Source organism: Sorex araneus, chromosome X, assembly GCF_027595985.1.
Source record: "Sorex araneus isolate mSorAra2 chromosome X, mSorAra2.pri, whole genome shotgun sequence".
Lineage (NCBI taxonomy): Eukaryota > Metazoa > Chordata > Mammalia > Eulipotyphla > Soricidae > Sorex > Sorex araneus.
In genome coordinates this window covers 171,953,206-171,971,982 of record NC_073313.1, presented here as the reverse complement: position 1 = coordinate 171,971,982, position 18,777 = coordinate 171,953,206, and the positions used below count along the sequence as shown (strand labels likewise).

Below are 18,777 nucleotides of genomic sequence, written 5' to 3'. Positions count from 1 at the left end.
GGTTCCCACTGTTTCAGCGCACCGTGGGGTCTCTGGTCCCATGCCGGAATTAGTTCAGTGGGCTGTTTGGAGTCCAAGGGCGCTTCCTTGGGCTCTTCCATCATGCTCGCTCCACAGCAGGGTCCAAAGGGAAGCACACGTGAGGGAGGTGGGTTTAAGTATCTATCTGCTGTGGGCGGGGGTCGCCGCCCCCGCCCCCTGGGGTCTCCCGCAAGCGCGCGCGCGCGCGCGCCTCCCGTTTCAGCTGGATCGCCGTCTCCATTTTGCGCTCAGAAAAACCGCGGATCCTGCGCTGTGCTCAGGAGGGAGGAGTGGAGAGAGAGAGAGAGGTTAAAAGAATTGGGGGATGCCCGGTTCCCACTGTTTCAGCGCACCGTGGGGTCTCTGGTCCCATGCCGGAATTAGTTCAGTGGGCTGTTTGGAGTCCAAGGGCGCTTCCTTGGGCTCTTCCATCATGCTCGCTCCACAACAGGGTCCAAAGGCAGGCCCCAATTTTTAGGGATATATTTAAGTGTGTTTTGTTACAATTTCCCCAGTGATGCTGGGGACCACCAGAGCTACACCTTTGGGAATTCTTCAGTGCTAGGGATCAAACCTAGGACCCTGTGCATGTATGCCCAGCATGTGTTTTAACTGGAGAAACATGAAAAGTTTTGTATTGTGATTGCTTCTGTTAAAAAACAGCTCAAGGAGCCAGAATGGTAGTACTGCAGTTAGGGTGTTTTCCTTGCGTGCAATTGACCTGAATTTGATCCCTGGTACCCTATATGGCCCCCTAAGTAACACCAGGAATAACCCCCTAGCATGGCTTGCTATGGAACAAAAACCAAAAATAAGTAAGTTACTTAAAAACAGCTTTGGGAGTTCCCAGGAATATGTTGCACTATTGTTCCATTGATCAATTTGCTCGAGCGGGCACCAGTAACGTCTTCATTGTGAGACTTGTTACTGGTTTTGGCATATAGAATATGCCACAGGTAGTTTGCCAGGCTCTGTTGTGTGGGCGGGATACTCTTGATAGCTTGCCGGGCTCTCCAAGAGGGGCGCAGGAATCAAACCCGGCCCAGGTATATATGTTTGAAAATTAGTGAAAGATGGTATAATTATCTTCTTGAAGATAATTAAAATCTGTGGGACATTATTTTCTAGATAAAAGATTTATTTTGACCCTTAAATATAGTGCAGTTGAGTTTGTGCAATCTTTAGTTTTATTTCTTAATTTTTAGGCAGGAAGACCGACTACATCCATGGTACATTCTTCTAGTGGAGATATTTGGACATTGTTGGGAACGGTACTTTACCCATTCCTTGCCATTTGGAGATTGATTAGCAACTTCCTGTTTAGTAATCCTCCTCCTGCACAGACCTCAGTAAGAGCAACAGCATCAGAACCTTCGGCATCCAGCAACTCAGAGAAAAGGTATCTGTATTATTTACATGTCTAAAATGTTAGTACCCAATGCCTTATTCAAGATGAGAAAATTTGTCTTCTTACTCTGTACATCATGTTCATTAGTCAAAGTGGAAGTAAAGAATCAACTGTTATGAAACATGGGGCCAGAGAGATAGCTAAAAGGGTGACTAAACATGCTTAGCATGCTAGAGGCCCAGGTTTTTTTTTTTTCTTTTTTGGGTCACACCTGGCTCTGCACTCAGGAATCACCCCTGGCGGTGCTCAGAGGACCATATGGGATGCTGGGAATCGAACCCTGGTTGGCTGCGTGCAAGGCAAACACCCTACCCGCTGTGCTATCACTCCAGCCCCGAGGCCCAGGTTTGATTCCCAGCACACCATGGAGCCCTGTATCTCAAGCTGGGAGTAGCTCCTGAGCACCATTTGGTGTGTCCAAAACAAAACAAAAAACCTGGGGGGTGGGGGGAGGGGGAGAGAAATGTTCCGAAACTTAGGCATATCCCTTCTCCTGGGAATTTCACTGTATTTTGCTCAGCCTTCTTTTTTTTTTTTTTTTCAATTTTTTTTTTTTTTCTTTTTGGGTCACACCTGGCGATGCACAGGGGTTCCTCCTGGCTCTGCACTCAGGAATCACTCCTGGCGATGCTCAGGGGACCATATGGGATGCTGGGAATCGAACCCAGGTCGGGCGTGTGCAAGGCAAACACCCTGCCCGCTGTGCTATCGCTCCAGCCCCCTCAGTCTTCTTTCTAAAAACCTCCTTCACCTCTACTGCTTTCATTTTCTTTATTGAATCCTTTTTATTCTGTAATTATAAAGATAGATTTTCTCCCCCCAAGGGACCTTTTAAGAATTTTGTTTTTATGTGTGATACAGCATCTGACACACTGCACATGTGTTTCATTACTTTCCCTTCTCTTTGATGATGAAGTGATGACCAGAATTGCACGCATACTAGGCTGTTTGTACATTCTGTTGTGGTGCTTGCTGGAAGCTGACATACGGTTACGGTGATTACACTTGTGCTCTCCAATGACACACACTGGGCAGTGGTGTTTACCTTTTTCTTTAGCTTTTTGGGTCACACCCGACAATACACAGGGGTCACTCCTGGCTCTGCACTCAAGAATCACCCCTAGCAGTGCTCAGGGGACCATATGGGATGCTGGAAATCTAACCCGGGTCGGCTGCATGCAAGGCAAATGCCCTACCCATTGTGCTATCGCTCCAGCCCTTTATTTTTTTTAACATGTGGTTTAAACATGTTGTTTTCTTAGAAACGTGTTTTCCTGTTGATTTTGTTTGTTTGTTTGTTTTGGCTTTTTGGGTCACACCCAGCAATGCTCAGGGATTATTCCTGGCTCTGCATTCAGGAATTACTCCTGGTGGTGCTGGGGGAGCATATGGGATGCCAGAAATCGAACAGGTCTACTGCATGTAAGTTAAACACCCTCTCCACTGGACTATTCCAGCCCTCATGTTTACCCATCTTAATTTTTTCCATTCTCTTTTTTTTTTTAAATAGTTTTTTTTTCCTTCCCCATGTTGCTGTTGTTATCACAGGGAGTCACTTAGATTGGCTGTGGTGCATAGATGTTTAGTTATGCTTGCAATGGGTCTTCTGTTTGTGGTGTTTGCACACACTCTCAGCGGTGGTCATACTTCCAGGCCAAGGTGCTGGATGTGAATCTTTTAGTTGCGTGTTCTGTTAGGGCTTGTACCTTATTTGAAAAAGTGCTTTCTCACATCTGACTGACTGTGGTTCTCTGGGGGTCTGAACACTGCTGCAGCCCTGAGAGTTACAGGTCGCAGAGAAACATAGCAGTGCTCCACACATTTGCTGTCTCAGGTAATAGAGTATTGGCCTCATGCTTGCAAAACAGGTGCTGCTTTCATCGCTGAGCCACTCCTCCCTGTTGCCAGTGGCAGATTGTTTTCTTGTGTAAATAGTAATGGACCATATGTAGTGCCGGAGATCGAACCCTGTAAGCCATATGCAAGGCAGATGCCCTGCCCACTGTACAATCTCTCCAGCCAAGACCTTTAATGGATATTTAAAATTCTCACAGAGGTTCTATATGCTGAATAATGAAGATCTTAGTGCCTGTTATTTTTAAGATCTTCCCTAGTTTCATGTTTTGTTGAGTATTTAGACCAAAGGTTTCCAAATATACTTGGCCTACTACTCCCTTTTTAGAAGAAAAATTACTCCCATTTCGCATCCTGGAAATTGGCCTTCTTTGATCAAACAAGTGACTTTCAATTGCATCTCGAGCTACCACCACCCCTGGATCATTCCAGCACTCCCCAAGGAGCCATATTGCCCACTTGGAGAAGTTGAGAAACGCTGCTCTAGATGATTTGTATGAATTGTGTAGTCTTTATCTTTTTGTTTTTGCTTGTCTGAGGACCATATCCCGAAGTGCTCAGAACTTATTCCTGGCTCATGCTCAGAGATCACTCCTGTGGTGCTTGGGGAAGGCTAATATGGGATCAGTTAATGTACAAATTGCTCACTGTACTCTCTGGTCTCTCTTAGCCTTTTATCTTGAATTCTTTAATTTTTAGACCAATTATATCCATTGCTTGCTCTGTCCTTTATGATGTATAACTTAATTGGAGTAGCAGGAAATACTTCTCTTGCCTTAAAAGCAGCATTGAAAGCAGGCCTTGTTAGTGCTGAATTTTAGAACTCTTAGGCAGTGTGGGTGGAAGTATTTAACTTCCACCTGTATTTAACTTCCTGACTAACTGTGTAGGAGAACTTGCTGAATGGGTTGGTTGGTTTGATAGTTGTAGGGACCACACCTGACATGTTTGGAAGAGAGTTATTTGGTACTGGGGACTACACCTAACGGTGTTTGGAGGGGAGTTATTTGAACCTAGAGCCTCACAGTGCACTGCTGTACATTTTGGGTCACATTTTTGGCCCCATGGAATGAGATTTTTTTAAATTTCCTTTCAAATTAAGGGAAAAGATCTTGGAATGAAAGGCATGGGGTGAATGCTTGTTAGAGGGAGAATGTTTGTATACCACTTCAGGTTTTCTCCTCTACCTTATAGTGTTACAGAATGTATTAGATTTCACTCCATTTCCTGCTCATTTTCAGATAAAGAGATTGTTCCTATCTAAACCACCCCTTATGTGGGGGCACAACTTCCAGTGCTCCGGGATTACTCCTGGCTCTGTTCTCAGGAATGACTCCTGGTATGCTCAAGGAACCATGTTTGGAAGCCAGGAATTGAACCTGGGTTGGCTGGTTGGCTGTGTGGAGAAAGTGCCCTATCTATTGTTCTATCTCTCTGGCCCCTAAATTATTCTTTAAAGATTATGAAAAGATTAAGAATTAGTAATTGATTATTTAATGTGACTTTAGATAGCCTGTAAGATCCTGTGTTTAGTAACATGTTTTATGCTGCATAAATAAATGTGTTGCCATTATTCTTAGTCATCAAGAATACTTAGAAATGAAAAATAATTTGGTTGGTTTGTCGTGGAGAACAGATAAAGTTAGGTAATGTTTACTACTATGTTAGATATAATTTAAAAATATCTATTTAAAAATATGTGTATGTGTGCACATACTGGTAATTGATCCAAGGTCACATACTGAATACATCATTCCAGCTGATAGTAAGGAAAGTCAGTGGAATACACTTGCTTATACAATGAAACTTTAACAGAAACAGCTTTGTATTACTGGTATTTTCATTTTATATGTATTTTTTTCTCTTTCTTGTTACATTAGGGAACCAGTGAGGAAAAGAGTGCTGGAGAAACGGGGGGAAGATTTTAAAAAGGAGGGGAAGATATATAGACTGAGGACTCAAGATGATGGAGAAGATGAAAACAATACTTGGAATGGGAATTCTACTCAACAGATGTAGTAACGAGTACAATATGTGCAATAATCATTGTTTCTCTTATGATTTAATTCAACTAAAATTCTGCTGGAGAAGTGGGACTGCTTTATGTTTTTCAACTGATCTATAAAGTCTCCTTATTCCTGCTTAGTGGGTTAAAGTTGTTTAACTCAGACAAGTCAAGAGATAAAATAACTAGCTGCTAGGTCCTTGCATATGGTAACCAACTGCTAGAAGCTTAAAAGAATCAGAAGGTCTGCCACAGCCTCCCCTTCTCAGCTTTCTTACTCAGTATTTCATATTCCTCCTAGCCCTGTACTCTCAGATGGTATGTTTTGTTTAGAGCTATTTTGCTCCAAAACTCTTAAGTCCATTCTTAAGTAAATGTATGTCCCTGAGAAATTTGACTGTGAGTCAGAACATTTTAACTAGCCAATCAGATAATAATTTATGTTTAACTTTCCTCTTTTTGCTCATCAGCTGTAAGCAAAATCTTGTAGTTTTTAATCTTAAAATACTGAATAAAAAATCTTTTCCAAAAATTATAATGATCTTATTTTTGCTTTAACTTGTTATTCTAGCATCTTTTTTTCCTGTTACACAGGTCATGAGTCCAATTCCCAGCCCAACCCTCCCTGCTTAGGAATCCTCAAGTATCTCACCTCCTTACCTTAAACATCAAGAAAGCAAAGACACTTTCTTACACACTTGGATACTTAGATAACGCTCCCACTTTCAGAGAGGCATCATTTTGTGTAGAGTCAGTTTTATTTATTTATTATCAGATACATGTGATGGTTATAATCACCTCTGTCTCTGGGTTGGAGAGCAGCACACTAGAGTAAGCATACAGAAGGATTCGGATTCTGTTTTATGATTGGAGAAGTGCTCTCAAACTTTGCGTGTGAAATAGTGACTTCTTTGGGGGCTCAGGCCTTGCTCCTAACTCTAATCAGACATCACTCCAGAAAGTGATTGGGAAACCATATGTGGTGCAGGGGATCAAACCGTACATGTTTCATGCAAGGGAAGTTTTTGAACTGCTGTACAATTCTCCAGCCCAACACTGACTTTTAAAAACATTAAGACAGAATTCCAGAGGTACAGGGGTAAGGCCTTTATCTTGCACATGGCTGACACCACATATGGTCACATAAGTACCACCAGGAGTTACTTCTGAACAGACAGGAAAATCCCTGAGCATTTTGAAATGTGGTCCAAAGCACCTCCACTACAGCTCCTTCAATACTAAGAAGGTAGGTAGGGTCCAAACTCCAGATGGCATACCATCAAGCAGGGATACTGCAGGGGTATCCCTGGGAACATGACAACTACTATAGTGGGAAGTGTAGTGTTTCCCCAGCCCCAACACATGATGATGAATACTGGCAAGAATACAGACGGGATATAGTGTGGTGAAAACAGGTATACTTTTCTTGAAACCATTTTCAGAAACAAATATTTCATGCTTTTTGATTCAGCACAGGGATTGAATTTAGAGCTTCATGCATTCTGTACATATGTTCTATCTCTGAATGGTATTTCTGGCTTAGTTATCTAAGTTTTTCTAAGGAATGGTCATAAATTTATAAGTGCAGGGCCGGAGCGATAGCACAGCGGGTAGGGCGTTTGCCTTGCACGCGGCCGACCTGGTTTCGATTCCCAGCATCCCATATGGTCCCCCAAGCACCGCCAAGAGTAATTCCTGAGTGCATGAACCAGGAGTGACCCCTGTGAATTGCCGGTGTGACCCCAAAAGCAAAAAATAAAAAAATAAATTTATAAGTGCAAAACTCAGTATAAACATAAGTGCTGTTTATTTTCCTTAATAACCAGAACCTACTACCTTCTACAGAAATTTTTTTTTTCTTTTTGGGTCACACCTGGTGATGCACAGGGCTTATTCTTGGCTCTGCACTCGGGAATTACTCCTGGCGGTGCTCAAGGGACCATATGAGATGCTGGGAATTGAACCCGGGTCAGCTGCGTGCAAGGCAAACGCCTTACCCTCAGTGCTATCACTCCAGGCCCCAGAAATCATTGTTAATGAGAAATGGTACAATATTAATTTTATGCACCCTATAATTACTTGAATCTGTGGGTAGCAGATGAAAGGAAGCAGGGTACAAAGTTACAAGTACAGAATGATAACAGTTTTGTAAACACATATACACATTGTATGTGTGTGTGTGTATGTGTATATATACATATGTATGTAGGTGGTAGTATAGATTAACGTATATGTAAAGAAAAACACTAAAATCCCAATAATGGTCAAAATGGTTAGTGTAATTTTAGTTCTTTAGTTCTTCACTTTCTAATTTTCTGCAGTGATCATATTTTTATAATTTAGAAAGTAAGTTTGAAAATGAATTATTTCCAGCATCCATCTCATTTAAGTGAAGGTTTGTCATCTTTATAACATTGAGACTTGAGAAAAGAAAAAATTGTCAAATTAGTGTAGCCCTGTAAGTAACTATTATATATTTACAAAAACATGGAATACCTCAAGTCAATTTGTCTTTAAGAAAATCAAATATTGGGGTTGGAGCTGGTAAGGAGGTGGGGGCTTGCCTTGCATGTGGCTGATCTGGGTTCTATCTCCAGCTCCTCATATGGTCTGAGCCTGCCAGGAGTTATCTCTCAGCACAGAGCCAGGAAGGAGTAAGCCCTAAATACTGCCAGGTGTGGCCCCCAAACCATATATATAAGAAAAATATCCATAGAAAAATGCTTTATAGTCTTTAAATAGGAGGATGATTACTTATTTTATATCTAAGTAAACATGATAAAAAGATTCAAAATGGGGCTGGGGAGGTAGTTATAGGGATTAAGTTGATTGAAATGCATTCTGCCAACCCCAGTTGAATTCTTATTACCACACTTGATCCCCTGAGTCACTCCTGGTATACAGCCAAGAACAGTGAGCACTGCCAGGTGTGGCACAACCCTCCTCCCAAGCACCCCAGAAAAGATTCAAAACCATATAGAAGACTATAAATTGAAAATGTAATCTTCATGCTTCAATTTTAACCTGTTATATTCCCAGATATTAATACTTTGTTTTTATAATCTTATGCATATCAGCAAATATGTAATCTTTATTTTTAAATAAATAGGGTCATATACAACTCTGCATCTTGCCTTTTTACTTAGTGTTGATCTTTTAAACACACGAAACTGCCTCATTTTTATTAATGGCTGCATAGTGTTCTATTTTGTGAACCTATCCGAACTTACTTTGTATTCTCTACTGACATTTATTGGTTATCACAAATCTTAGTTTTTTACTATGAATATCTCTACAGTGAATTGCAAGTATACTAAGTAGTTGCAAATAACCATACCTTTTGGAAAGTTTTACTTGTAGTTTTGGATTAGAAAAGGGGCTGCTTTGAGGCCCACAAGATGGTTCAGCAAATAGGGCACTTGCCTTGCACAAGCTATCACCCCATATGGTACGCCCCCCCCACACCGCCAGAAGTGATCCCTGAGCACAGAGCCAGGAAGGAGTAAGGTAAGACCTGAGCACCACTGGATGTGGCCCCCAAACCCCAGAACAAGAGAAAAGGTGCTGTCAAGTTTCTTCCATGACATTTTACAAATGTATACACCCCAATCAACAGTGCATGAAAAATTTCCCCACCTCCCTGACGAAACAATTAGACTTCATCTTTGTCACCGTGAAAGACGAAAAATTAAACGCATTTTCTTTTCACTGTGTTGATCATGAATGAAGCATCCTTTAATATTGTTGGCCATTTTGATTTATTTTTTGAGCACTGTTCATTCTTAGCCATCTCATCATCCCCGTCAGGACTAGCCCCCAGCAGTCTGGTGTGGCAAAAAGTAAAAGAATTCCATTATGGGGCTGGAGCAATAGCACAGCTGATAGGGCATTTGCCTTGCACTCGGCTGAGCCGGGTTCAATTCCCAGCATCCCATATGGTCCCTTGAGCACTGCCAGCAGTAATTCCTGAGTGCAGAGCCAGGAATAACCCCTGTGCATCACCAGGTGTGACCCAAAAAGAAAAAAAATTCCATTAAGGAAATTTAGCCCCTTTTCTAGCATATGCCTTAAATACTTCTTTTTTCTGCTTTTTGGGTTACACCTGACAGTGCTCAAGTGTTACTCCTGGCTCTGTACTCAGGAATTACTCCTGGTGGTGCTCGAAGGGACCATATGGGATTGAACCCGGGTCAGCCCATGCAAGGCAAATGCCTTAGCTGCTGTACTATCACTCCAGCCCCATGCCTTAAATATTTGTCCCATTTATTTTGGTCTGAATTGAACCCATAACATTATATATACAAAAATGTGTTCTACTGAAACACCTACCTGCCCTTTTATCTTTGTTTTCTTCAATGAGTATGTTGATGGTAATGTTATGTCATTGGTTTTATTAGTGTTTTTTTTTTGTTTGTTTGTTTGTTTTTGCTTTTGGGTCACACCCGGCAATGCACAGGGGTCACTCCTGGCTCATGCACTCAGGAATTACCCCTGGCGGTGCTCAGGGGACCATATGGGATGCTGGGATTTGAACCCGGGTCGGCCGCGTGCAAGGCAAACGCCCCACCCGATGTGCTATCACTCCAGCCCCTTATTAGTGTTTTTATGGTCTTTGGATCATAATCATTCATAAAATACTTTTCCCACTTAAAAATATTTTTTGGTTGTTTGTTTTTTTTGCCACACCTGGTGATGCTCAGGGGTTACTCCTGGCTCTGCACTTAGGAATTGCTCCTGGAGGGACTCAGGGACTATATGGAATGATGGGAATTGAACCTGGGTTGGCCACCTGCAAAGTAAGCACCTTACCTGTTACACTATCGCTCCAAATCTTCCCACTTCAAAATTTAATTTTAAAATATACATTTGTATTCTCTTGTTTTCATTTGGGGAGGGGGTGACTGGGGGGTTGTGCACACATTTTAGTCTTGTATCCAGGGAAGGACTCTGGCTCTCTTTCCTAATGCCTGTGGTTAACATACTCGTCCATGGACGAGTTTACCTGCTAACCCACCACCGCTTATGGAAGAGTTTTTTCTTTCCCTCAGTCTGGCATACCACCATGTACTTGATCTTCATATAGTTGAATTTGTGTTTAGTCTCTTATTTTTTTGATCTTTTTATTCCATTACCAGACTATTTTTAGATAGTTGATGTATGTTTTAATGTTTTCCCACAGATTTATCCTGTTCTATTAAAGTGAATCAGAACCACCAGACAATCTTCTCATTTCTGAATCTTCTCATTTCTCCCAGTGCTACTTAACGGGCCATTGAATGGCAAATGAATTTCTGATGCCAGAGCAGGATATTGATTATTTTAATCAGGGATTTGAGATCTTTCCGACTAAAGTGGCAAAGGGCATTTAAGAACAGTCCAGGATGGGCAGAATGTGAGATCCCAAGGTGTTATGTGGTGGCAGAGGTTGACCAGGAAACTAGGCCTAGATCACAGTCCTGGAGAAGGTGGTAACTTGTGGGTCAGAATGAAGAAACTGGGCTCAGTTCTTGTTGGCCTGCTTGTGTTTCCTCTTGCTTGGAGTGATTGCAGTACTTGTACAGCAGAATTCCCACAGCACAGACTCCAAGAAGCACGAAGGAGAAGAGGGTGTACAAAGCAGTCTGGGCTTCTGTCGTATCCAGTGTCAGACCCAGGAATGGAACTCCCCCTTCTCTTGAAGGGCTGACAGTGGGGCCAACATCTAGGAGAAGAACACTACAGTTTATGTACTTATACAAATGGAACTGTAGATTTATGTTAACCTTTGCTAGTCTCAAACCTAATATTTGGAATAGAGAAGATACACAGTACATTCCTGAGGTGATAGTGTTCATCTCCTTCACTGACAGAAATCCCTGACAAAAATAAAGTAACTTTATTTTCAAAGCATCATTATCAGCAATTAGACTATCACCTAAACTGGCAAACTGTTGCTTACATCTGTATAGTAATTGACACGTTCTGACTCTACAGGACACCTTACATTGTGCCAGGGACTGCACTTTCATAGGCATTGCTTCTGATCTCTCGTGGCCCAGAAACATTCACCATGTTTCCTTTCCTAAGGCTGTAGAAATTACTGGTAGGGCTAGAACACGAACCTGGACCTATTATTCCCAGACCAGGACCCAATTTCCAGAAGTAACATTAAGCCCAAGTTCCTTTGTTCCACCTCAAGTTTGGAGCATTGAGAGAAGATAAATATTGACTGAAGAAAGGCCCAGAGAAGCAGAGATGAGACCATATATAGCCTTCAGCCGTCACAGCCTCTGCCTCCCAGGACCACTTCTCACCTGGCTGGAGACAAGGGTGTGGTCCCATGTGAGGGTCAGGGAAGCCGTTGCATCGGACTATCGATGCATAGAATTTGGCAGACTCTTTGGGGATTCTTGGCAGGGAAGAGTCAGTTCGGTTCACAAAATGCAGACCAAATCTCTCTGTGTAGCCTGTGGCCCACTCAAGGTTGTCCATCACACTCCAAACTGTATATCCTCGAAGGTCCACCTTGTCCTGAACAGCTGCCAAAACACAGAAGCCCTGGTATAAATAGCCTTTGAACTCCCAACCCCTGAGTCTGCTGAGGCTGTGCGTGCCCCTAGGCTCTCTCCACTCACCACTTGCAGCCCAAGATGAGCTCTTGAAGCTCTGTATAATATAGTCATTGTTTGCTGTCCTGTGCTTGGTGTAAAATTTCCCAAAGTTGGTGATAATGCCTCCCTGTAGGTACTGGAACTATTGGGTGGGGGCAGTAGTAACCTTGGGTGCTACTGGGGGCATGCTTTCTGTTCAGTTAAAGATTAAAGTTATTGGGGGGTCACTGATAATTTTCTAAGAAGCGGGAAATGTTCACCTAAGGTTAGAAAACTGGTTTATTTTTGGTTTGGGAGCCACACTTGGTGGTACTCCGGGCTTAGTCCTAGATCTGTTTTCACTTCTGGTGGGCTCAGAGGATCATGTGGAATGTCGGATTGAACCTGAGTTGACTGTGCGCAAGCCAAGTGCCCTACCCGCTGTACTACTATCACTCCAGCCCCCTGGAAACTGGCTTAGAGGCTCAGTCCTGCATGGAGTCAGGGACAGGAGTAGGCGAAAGTCATTTTGCCTGGTCATTGGCAATTCAGCTTTCACATCTTGGAGTATTGGTCAGTGTCTGCTTGGAGTGTTGATACTACTCTCAGCATTTGGAGGGTTAGGGGTGGACCATACCCAGAGGTGGTCAGGGCTTACTCTAGGCTCTGCACTCAGGATGACATGTGCACTCAGGGGGACCATATAGGATGCTGGGGATCAGGGAGTTGTGTGCTTGCCACATGCAAGGCAAGCTCCCTACCCACTACCCCACTTCTATCGTTCAGGCCCCCCTGCTTTCTTTTAAGATGCTGCTTGCGTGTTTTACATGCGGGAGACCTGGGTTTGATCCCAAGTAACACATGATCTCCTGAACACGGCCAGAAACAACCTCCCAAAGCACTGAACCAGAGGTAGCCCCACACCCCCATGTGTGATCCAAAATCCATCATACTGAGAAAAATGGTAATTTTGCCTTCGATTGTAAAGTTTTAGTGGACCAGGATTTTCTAATGGTGTCTTAGGGCTGCTGCATTGCTTCTCATATTTAGCATTACTTCCTGCTGCCTTGCCAGTTCCATCCCAAGTTGTTCTGCTGAGCTCAGCCACTCAAACTTTCGCTTGGGGAACCAAACAGCCTACCGCATTCCTCCCAACCCCCTCCCCAGACTGTCTTCAGAGGCTCAACAGGCCTCTCGAGGATCAAGGAGAGCAAGGGACTCGGTGCCAAAAACTCAAGTCTAGCCTTAGCTGGCCACTGTGTTTGCTCACTGATCTTATATCCAGGAAGAAGCAAATTTAGAGTGTAGCCAAGAGGAATGAGAAACCTCATAGATTTGCTTGTTTGTTACTGGGGCTTATGGATGCAGCCTGCCCCTGCCTCTGATCCTGTGCCAAGGTGAGCAGGTGTTGGAGCAATGAAGGCATGGAGGGAAGAAGAGGCATCACCTTTGAGGGCCTCGTTGATGTAACTGTGGAGGTAGTAGATTCTTGCAGTGTCGTTGAACTCCACTTCCCCCCGCTGGGACACTCCATTCTCTGTGATGTAAATTGGAGGGTTCTTGTATTCCTCCTTTATCCAATTCAGGATCTTTCTGAAGCCAAAAGGTGTCATCTTCAACCAGAAAGAGCCAGAGTCTGGCCAAGAGCGATCTGAGATAGAAGCAACTCCTCTAGGAGTTAAAACAGTTACAGATGAGTTTTGCAAATCTCATTCTACAGATTCCTTTGCATGAAACACAGTAGGATTTAGAACAGAAAAATCCTTACATTTCCTCTAGAGAGTTCTAACTAAACCCAGAAGAAGTCAACAGTACTATTTTTAAAAAAGGGGGGGTTAAAATTTAAAGAAAAAATGCTTTTTTTTTCTGCAGAAAGACTGTATTAATATGTCCTCAAGGGAGATGCCAGAGAGAAAGTACATGGGATAATGCACTTACTTTGCATGTGGCTGAACCTAGTTAGATCCCCTACACTGAATATGGTTCTCCTCACACTCCAACACCACCAGGAGTGATTTATTTTTAATATAGAAGGATTGCTGTTTGTCCAGCCACTGATTAAGGCTGGACACTGATTAAGGCTGGACTGAAGCCGGCATGAACTTCACATTATTTTTTTTAATTTTTAAATTTTATTTTCACAAAGTTGTTCACAATAATTGTGAACATTCAACATTTCAACACCAGGGGCTGGAGTGATAGCACAGTGGGTAGGGCATTTGCCTTGCATGTGGCCAACCCAGGTTCGATTCCCAGCATCCCATATGGTCCCCTGAGCACCACCAGGAGTAATTCCTGAGTGCATGAGCCAGGAGTAACCCCTGTGCATCGCCAGGTGTGACCCAAAAAGCAAAAAAAAAAAAAAAAATTTCAACATTAATCCCACCACCCATCACCATTATTTCGAATTTTCCCACCACCTCCCAAGCCTGCCCCATAGGCAGATACTAATTTACTTTTTATTGCTTGTTATGAATAGTATGAGATGTCGTGCAGCCACATGCTCCTGGAATTCTAGACTTTTTAAAATATTTGGGCTCTGGAGGCATCTGGTGTGCTACTCTCTTCCGAGATTCATTTGTGAGTCTCTGATTCATGGCCATTAATGTGCTTAATGTGCCAGAGGCAGTTCTTGGGTGTGACTGTCAGGAAACCGGAAGGGCGGGCAGATGGGGCAAGGTCACCCATCCCTGACTCCATGAAACATGGAGTTTCCAGCCACTGGTCCCGCATACCTGTATTTTTCAGCAGATTCATTCTCATGCATGGGGGGGCTCAGGATGAGCCTGTGAAGGCCGTGAGTGTGGCAGTGATTGGGTTCTGGAGGTTTGCAGCTGCTGGGGTTCATTTGGGACAGGCAGAGGGAGGGACACACCTGCCCCCCTCTGAGGAGTCCCGGTGAAATCTGCCTGGCGCGGGATGGGGCTTAAATGGCCTGATTTTGATCTCTTTTGAGATTTATTTATGGGTCTTTGAAGCAAGGCTGGGAAATGAACTTGCTCTGCTGAGTGGGAGGTGGTTTGTGGATGTGAGTCCCACACACCTACTTGGTCCTAAGTTACCAGGCTCTGGCCAGAGGCATAGCAGCAATTTGGGGGTATCAGGAAACCTAAAGTCACCGCTGGCACCATGCCCCCCTCCCCCCAAATGTTCTTTCTTTAAGAGCTGTGATGTGTGCTCATTCTTTCTGTGGCTGTGCTGTTGCAGAGATACCAGCCACTCAAGGATGTTGACTTTCAACCTTCCTCGAAAGACTACCCCTGCCCCCTCCTCAACCCCCTGCAATGAAATGCTTTGATCCAAAAAAAAAAAAGAGAAAAATGGAAAAAGAGAAAAATGCCTGCCATAGAGGAGGTAGGTCGGGGTGGGAAGAAAATTCAAAATACTGGTGGTGGTAACACACATAATGAAGGGATGTGTGTTGGAACATTATAAGACTGAAACACAATCATGAACAACTTTGTAACTATCAATTTTTTTAAAAAGTGATTCAATTTAAAAAAGAAGAAAAAGGGAAAAACAATTTATTTTTGCTTTTGGGTCATGCCCAGCTATGTGTAGGGCTTACATCTGACTTGGTGCTCAGGAGGCTCTCCTGGCAGAACTCGGGGGACTATATGTTATGTCGGGGATTGAACCATGGTCGGCCGCCTGTAAGGCAAGCATCTTACTCACTGTACTCTCTCCAGACCAAAACTCCAATTGCTTTAGTCTTCACTGGCTCTTGTTGGACACTCATTGCTGATGTGGCTTTGAACCAACCATGTAAGTACTGTTCTCCATTTATACAGACAATGATCTACCCTAAACCCCTACAAGCTCTTTTTTCCTGGTGTCTTGGGGGTAGGGGCACACACTGTGGTGCTCTGGGTCACACCTGGCAGTGCTGGGATTTACTGAGATACTCCTGGGAGTTGCCAGAGTGCGAGCACACTGACCTCTGTCCTCTCCCCAGTCCGCTGTAGCCTCCTTTCCAGAGCTTAGGTGTAAAGGGCTGTAGGTGTTTCTCACCAGCCTCCGATGGACTGTAAGTGTGAGACTGTAAGACTTCTCTGTATCTTCAGAGAAGGTGTTGCCACAGTCACCTACACTGGCCACAGGTGCAGCCACCCCAGGGCTGGGCCCTCATTTGTTCAAGGATGAAGCAGACAGGCTGGAAAGTGCCTCAAGTGTCCATGGTCCTGCGTCTCCGGGATGAGGAGGAGACCTACAGGCCACAGGAGCACCTGCCACGTGCCCAGGGGTTCTCACACCTCCTCAGCGCCCTCAACAAACCTGATGCAGGTTGATTAGGGCCACCAGAGGCAATGGGGAAGGGAGTGTCCACATCTAATTATACACAGTGATAGAACATTTCAATGAAGATAATACAGAAATGCCCCAACAGGGTCATTTTTTAAAAAAATGAACCTTGCTATTTTGACAAATCCAAATTTGACAAAGTCTTTTCTCTTAGAAACATCAGACAAACCCCAAACATGTCTTAAGGGGAAGCATCATGGAAATCCTGAAAGTCCTAATCTCTCTCACTGTGAACTGACTGAGATTTTGTCGGCCACGGCAGGAGGGAGGTCCCACATTTAGAAGCCTGGCGTCTGGCATGGAGGATGTTTGCTGGGCGGGCCTCAAGGGCTTGGCCGACAAGCACCCGTGGCCCTCCAAGGTGTTTTCATGTACCTGCTGGCCGACTCACCTGTCTGAATCAAAGGAGGGGATCTGAGAATTCAAGTTGTAGGCCAGGACAGTGGTGTAGTGATTCAAACCAAAGAAGTCAAACGTGCCGTTGATCCGCCTCTTCTCACTCTCCGTGAACTCGGGGAGCCTGGGTGGAAGGAGATGTTAGGGCCTTGGGCTTCAAGGCGTCATGCTTTAGGAGAATAATTTAGAACGGGCATGTGTGTATGTGTGTGTTGGGGGAGGGGGCACACTGTCCAGGAGCAAAAGGACTTTCCACCATCTGCTGAAGAACCCGAGATTCCTCCTACACAGCATAAACCTCCCCTTTCTGTGGGGAAATGGAACGAAATTTCCTTTTATAGGGCCCCTCCAGGGTCATCTACCCTTTTTTTTTTTTAAATTTTTCATTGTATGGGTGGCAGGCAAGCAGATGGGACCTCTAGCAATAAGTTTCTCAGGAAGTAATAAAACCACTAAGAATCAAAAGAAGCTGTTCAGTCAAAGTAACTTCTTTGAGATAGCCCAAAGTCAAGGCATGAATGAGCCAGAAACAGGTATAATAAGACTAATTGTCAGAGCTACAACTTCCCTGGCTCCCTGTTTCTTCCCAGCAGCTGTTCTTTACCACTTGTTAAAGAGTTTGAAAAACTGGTCTGAGGTACATACCTTGAGACTAATTCTTTGTAAGGATTATCTTTTTTTTTTTTTTTTGCTTGTTTTGTTTTGTTCTTTGGTATGCCACCCCAGCACTCGGGGTACTCCTGGCTCTGCACTCAGGGATCACTCCTAGCTGTGCTCAGAGGACCATATGGGATACCACAGATCAAAGTGTTAAATCAAAAGATAAGCACCTTATCAGCTGTACTCTCTCTCCAGCCCAGGACATAATATCGTTTATAATTTGCATTATAAAGCAACTGTGTGTCGATTGATTTCCGAATGTTAAACCATCCTTGCACCCCCGGGATGAATCCCACTTGGTCATGGTGTATGATCTTTTTGATGAGTTGTTGGATTCTATTTGCTAGTATTTTGTTGAGGATCTTCGCATCGGTGTTCATCAAGGATATTGGTCTATAGTTTTCTTTGTTAGTGGTGTTTTTATATTAATAGTTACTCTGTTTTGCTCCACAATCTAACTGTTGAAATGGAAAGAATTGAATTTCTGAGAGTTTTCTCTCATGTGATTCCACAGTACTTTATACTTCTCATTTGGTGAAGCATTTTACACTTTGAGCCGTCTATACAAGTTGGTCAGCATGCCTTTGCTTGTGGCACTTACAGGTTCCTCTGGGGAAAATCTTACTCCATATGCATCCTGAGGGGGAAGACCAGAGGCTTCTGATTCAGGACTGCCAAGAGCAGTATTCTCCGAGCTAGTCCTACATCCCACCCACAGACAGGCCGTCACAGTCAAGGTGGGACACTAGCAGTTTTCAACCTTTGTACACCTATGGACCAGCACTGGCCCATGGACGGGTAGTTGCAGGCCACTAGCCTAGAGATGACCCTGCTTGGGCATCTAACGCGATCTTGACGTTTCTGCTGTTGTAGACACAAGGGTCAAACTTTCCCTCCCAGGGCACCAGAAAGAGAGCACAGGAGGGACATCACCTTGCGTGCAGCTGGCCCAGGTTCAATCCCTGACACCATACTTGGCCCCCAGAGCCCCATCAGGAGTGATCCCAGAGCACAGATCCTGAATACCACCAGGTGTGGCCCCCAAACAAACAGGAAACCTTCCCAAGGTTTCTGAAATGCAGAGAGGAAAGTAAAACCCCACGCCTCAGTCCCTCTCTTCCCAGTGTGGCAGCCGTCAGAGGCTCCTCAGGGTTTGCGGTGTCCTCTGCCCTGTGACCGAGACACCAGGCTCTTTCCCCACCCTCAGTGGCAGACTCCTCACCCCGCAGCCCAGCTTGGTCCTCACGCCCCTTGGGCTGGAGCAGCCTCTGCTCCACCAAAGTTGTTTGCTGACTAGGCCAAGCTTGGGTTAATGACCCTCCTCGTCTCTGAAGTGTTTTAGTTCTCCCCAGCCCATTCTGACCTCATCTCCAGAGTTTTCAATATGTATAGAAATGGGGGGATATGGATTTCTGGAGTGCTGAGGGGTGCTGGAGGGCAAGTTTGTGATTCAGACTTGGGCTCTACTTCCTGAGTGCAGCCCAGCAGACCTGCCCTGAGCCGGGTGCCTAGCAAACTGATTTCATAAACTGGACCACTCATTTGGACGCTTGTTGAACATC

The 18,777-nt window shown here is 44.2% G+C and overlaps 2 protein-coding genes across 2 annotated transcripts in view; one reads left to right on the top strand and one right to left on the bottom strand.

Annotated features, from left to right (window-relative positions):
* Positions 1-8,414, top strand: part of UBXN4 (UBX domain protein 4) — a 51,414-nt gene extending 43,000 nt beyond the window's left edge. Inside the window, exons 12-13 of the mRNA XM_055120991.1 lie at positions 1,227-1,420; positions 5,164-8,414. Of these exons, the coding sequence (XP_054976966.1) occupies positions 1,227-1,420; positions 5,164-5,302 (333 nt within the window). The 3' untranslated portion in view covers positions 5,303-8,414. The remainder of the gene's footprint in view (positions 1-1,226; positions 1,421-5,163) is intronic.
* A 2,354-nt stretch (positions 8,415-10,768) lies between these two features.
* The window catches only part of LCT (lactase), a 56,133-nt gene continuing 48,124 nt past the window's right edge, over positions 10,769-18,777 (bottom strand). The window contains exons 15-18 of the mRNA XM_004616510.1: positions 16,551-16,679; positions 13,305-13,528; positions 11,582-11,806; positions 10,769-10,989 (exon numbers count right to left, since the gene is read on the bottom strand). Coding sequence (XP_004616567.1) covers positions 10,769-10,989; positions 11,582-11,806; positions 13,305-13,528; positions 16,551-16,679 — 799 coding nt within the window. The remainder of the gene's footprint in view (positions 10,990-11,581; positions 11,807-13,304; positions 13,529-16,550; positions 16,680-18,777) is intronic.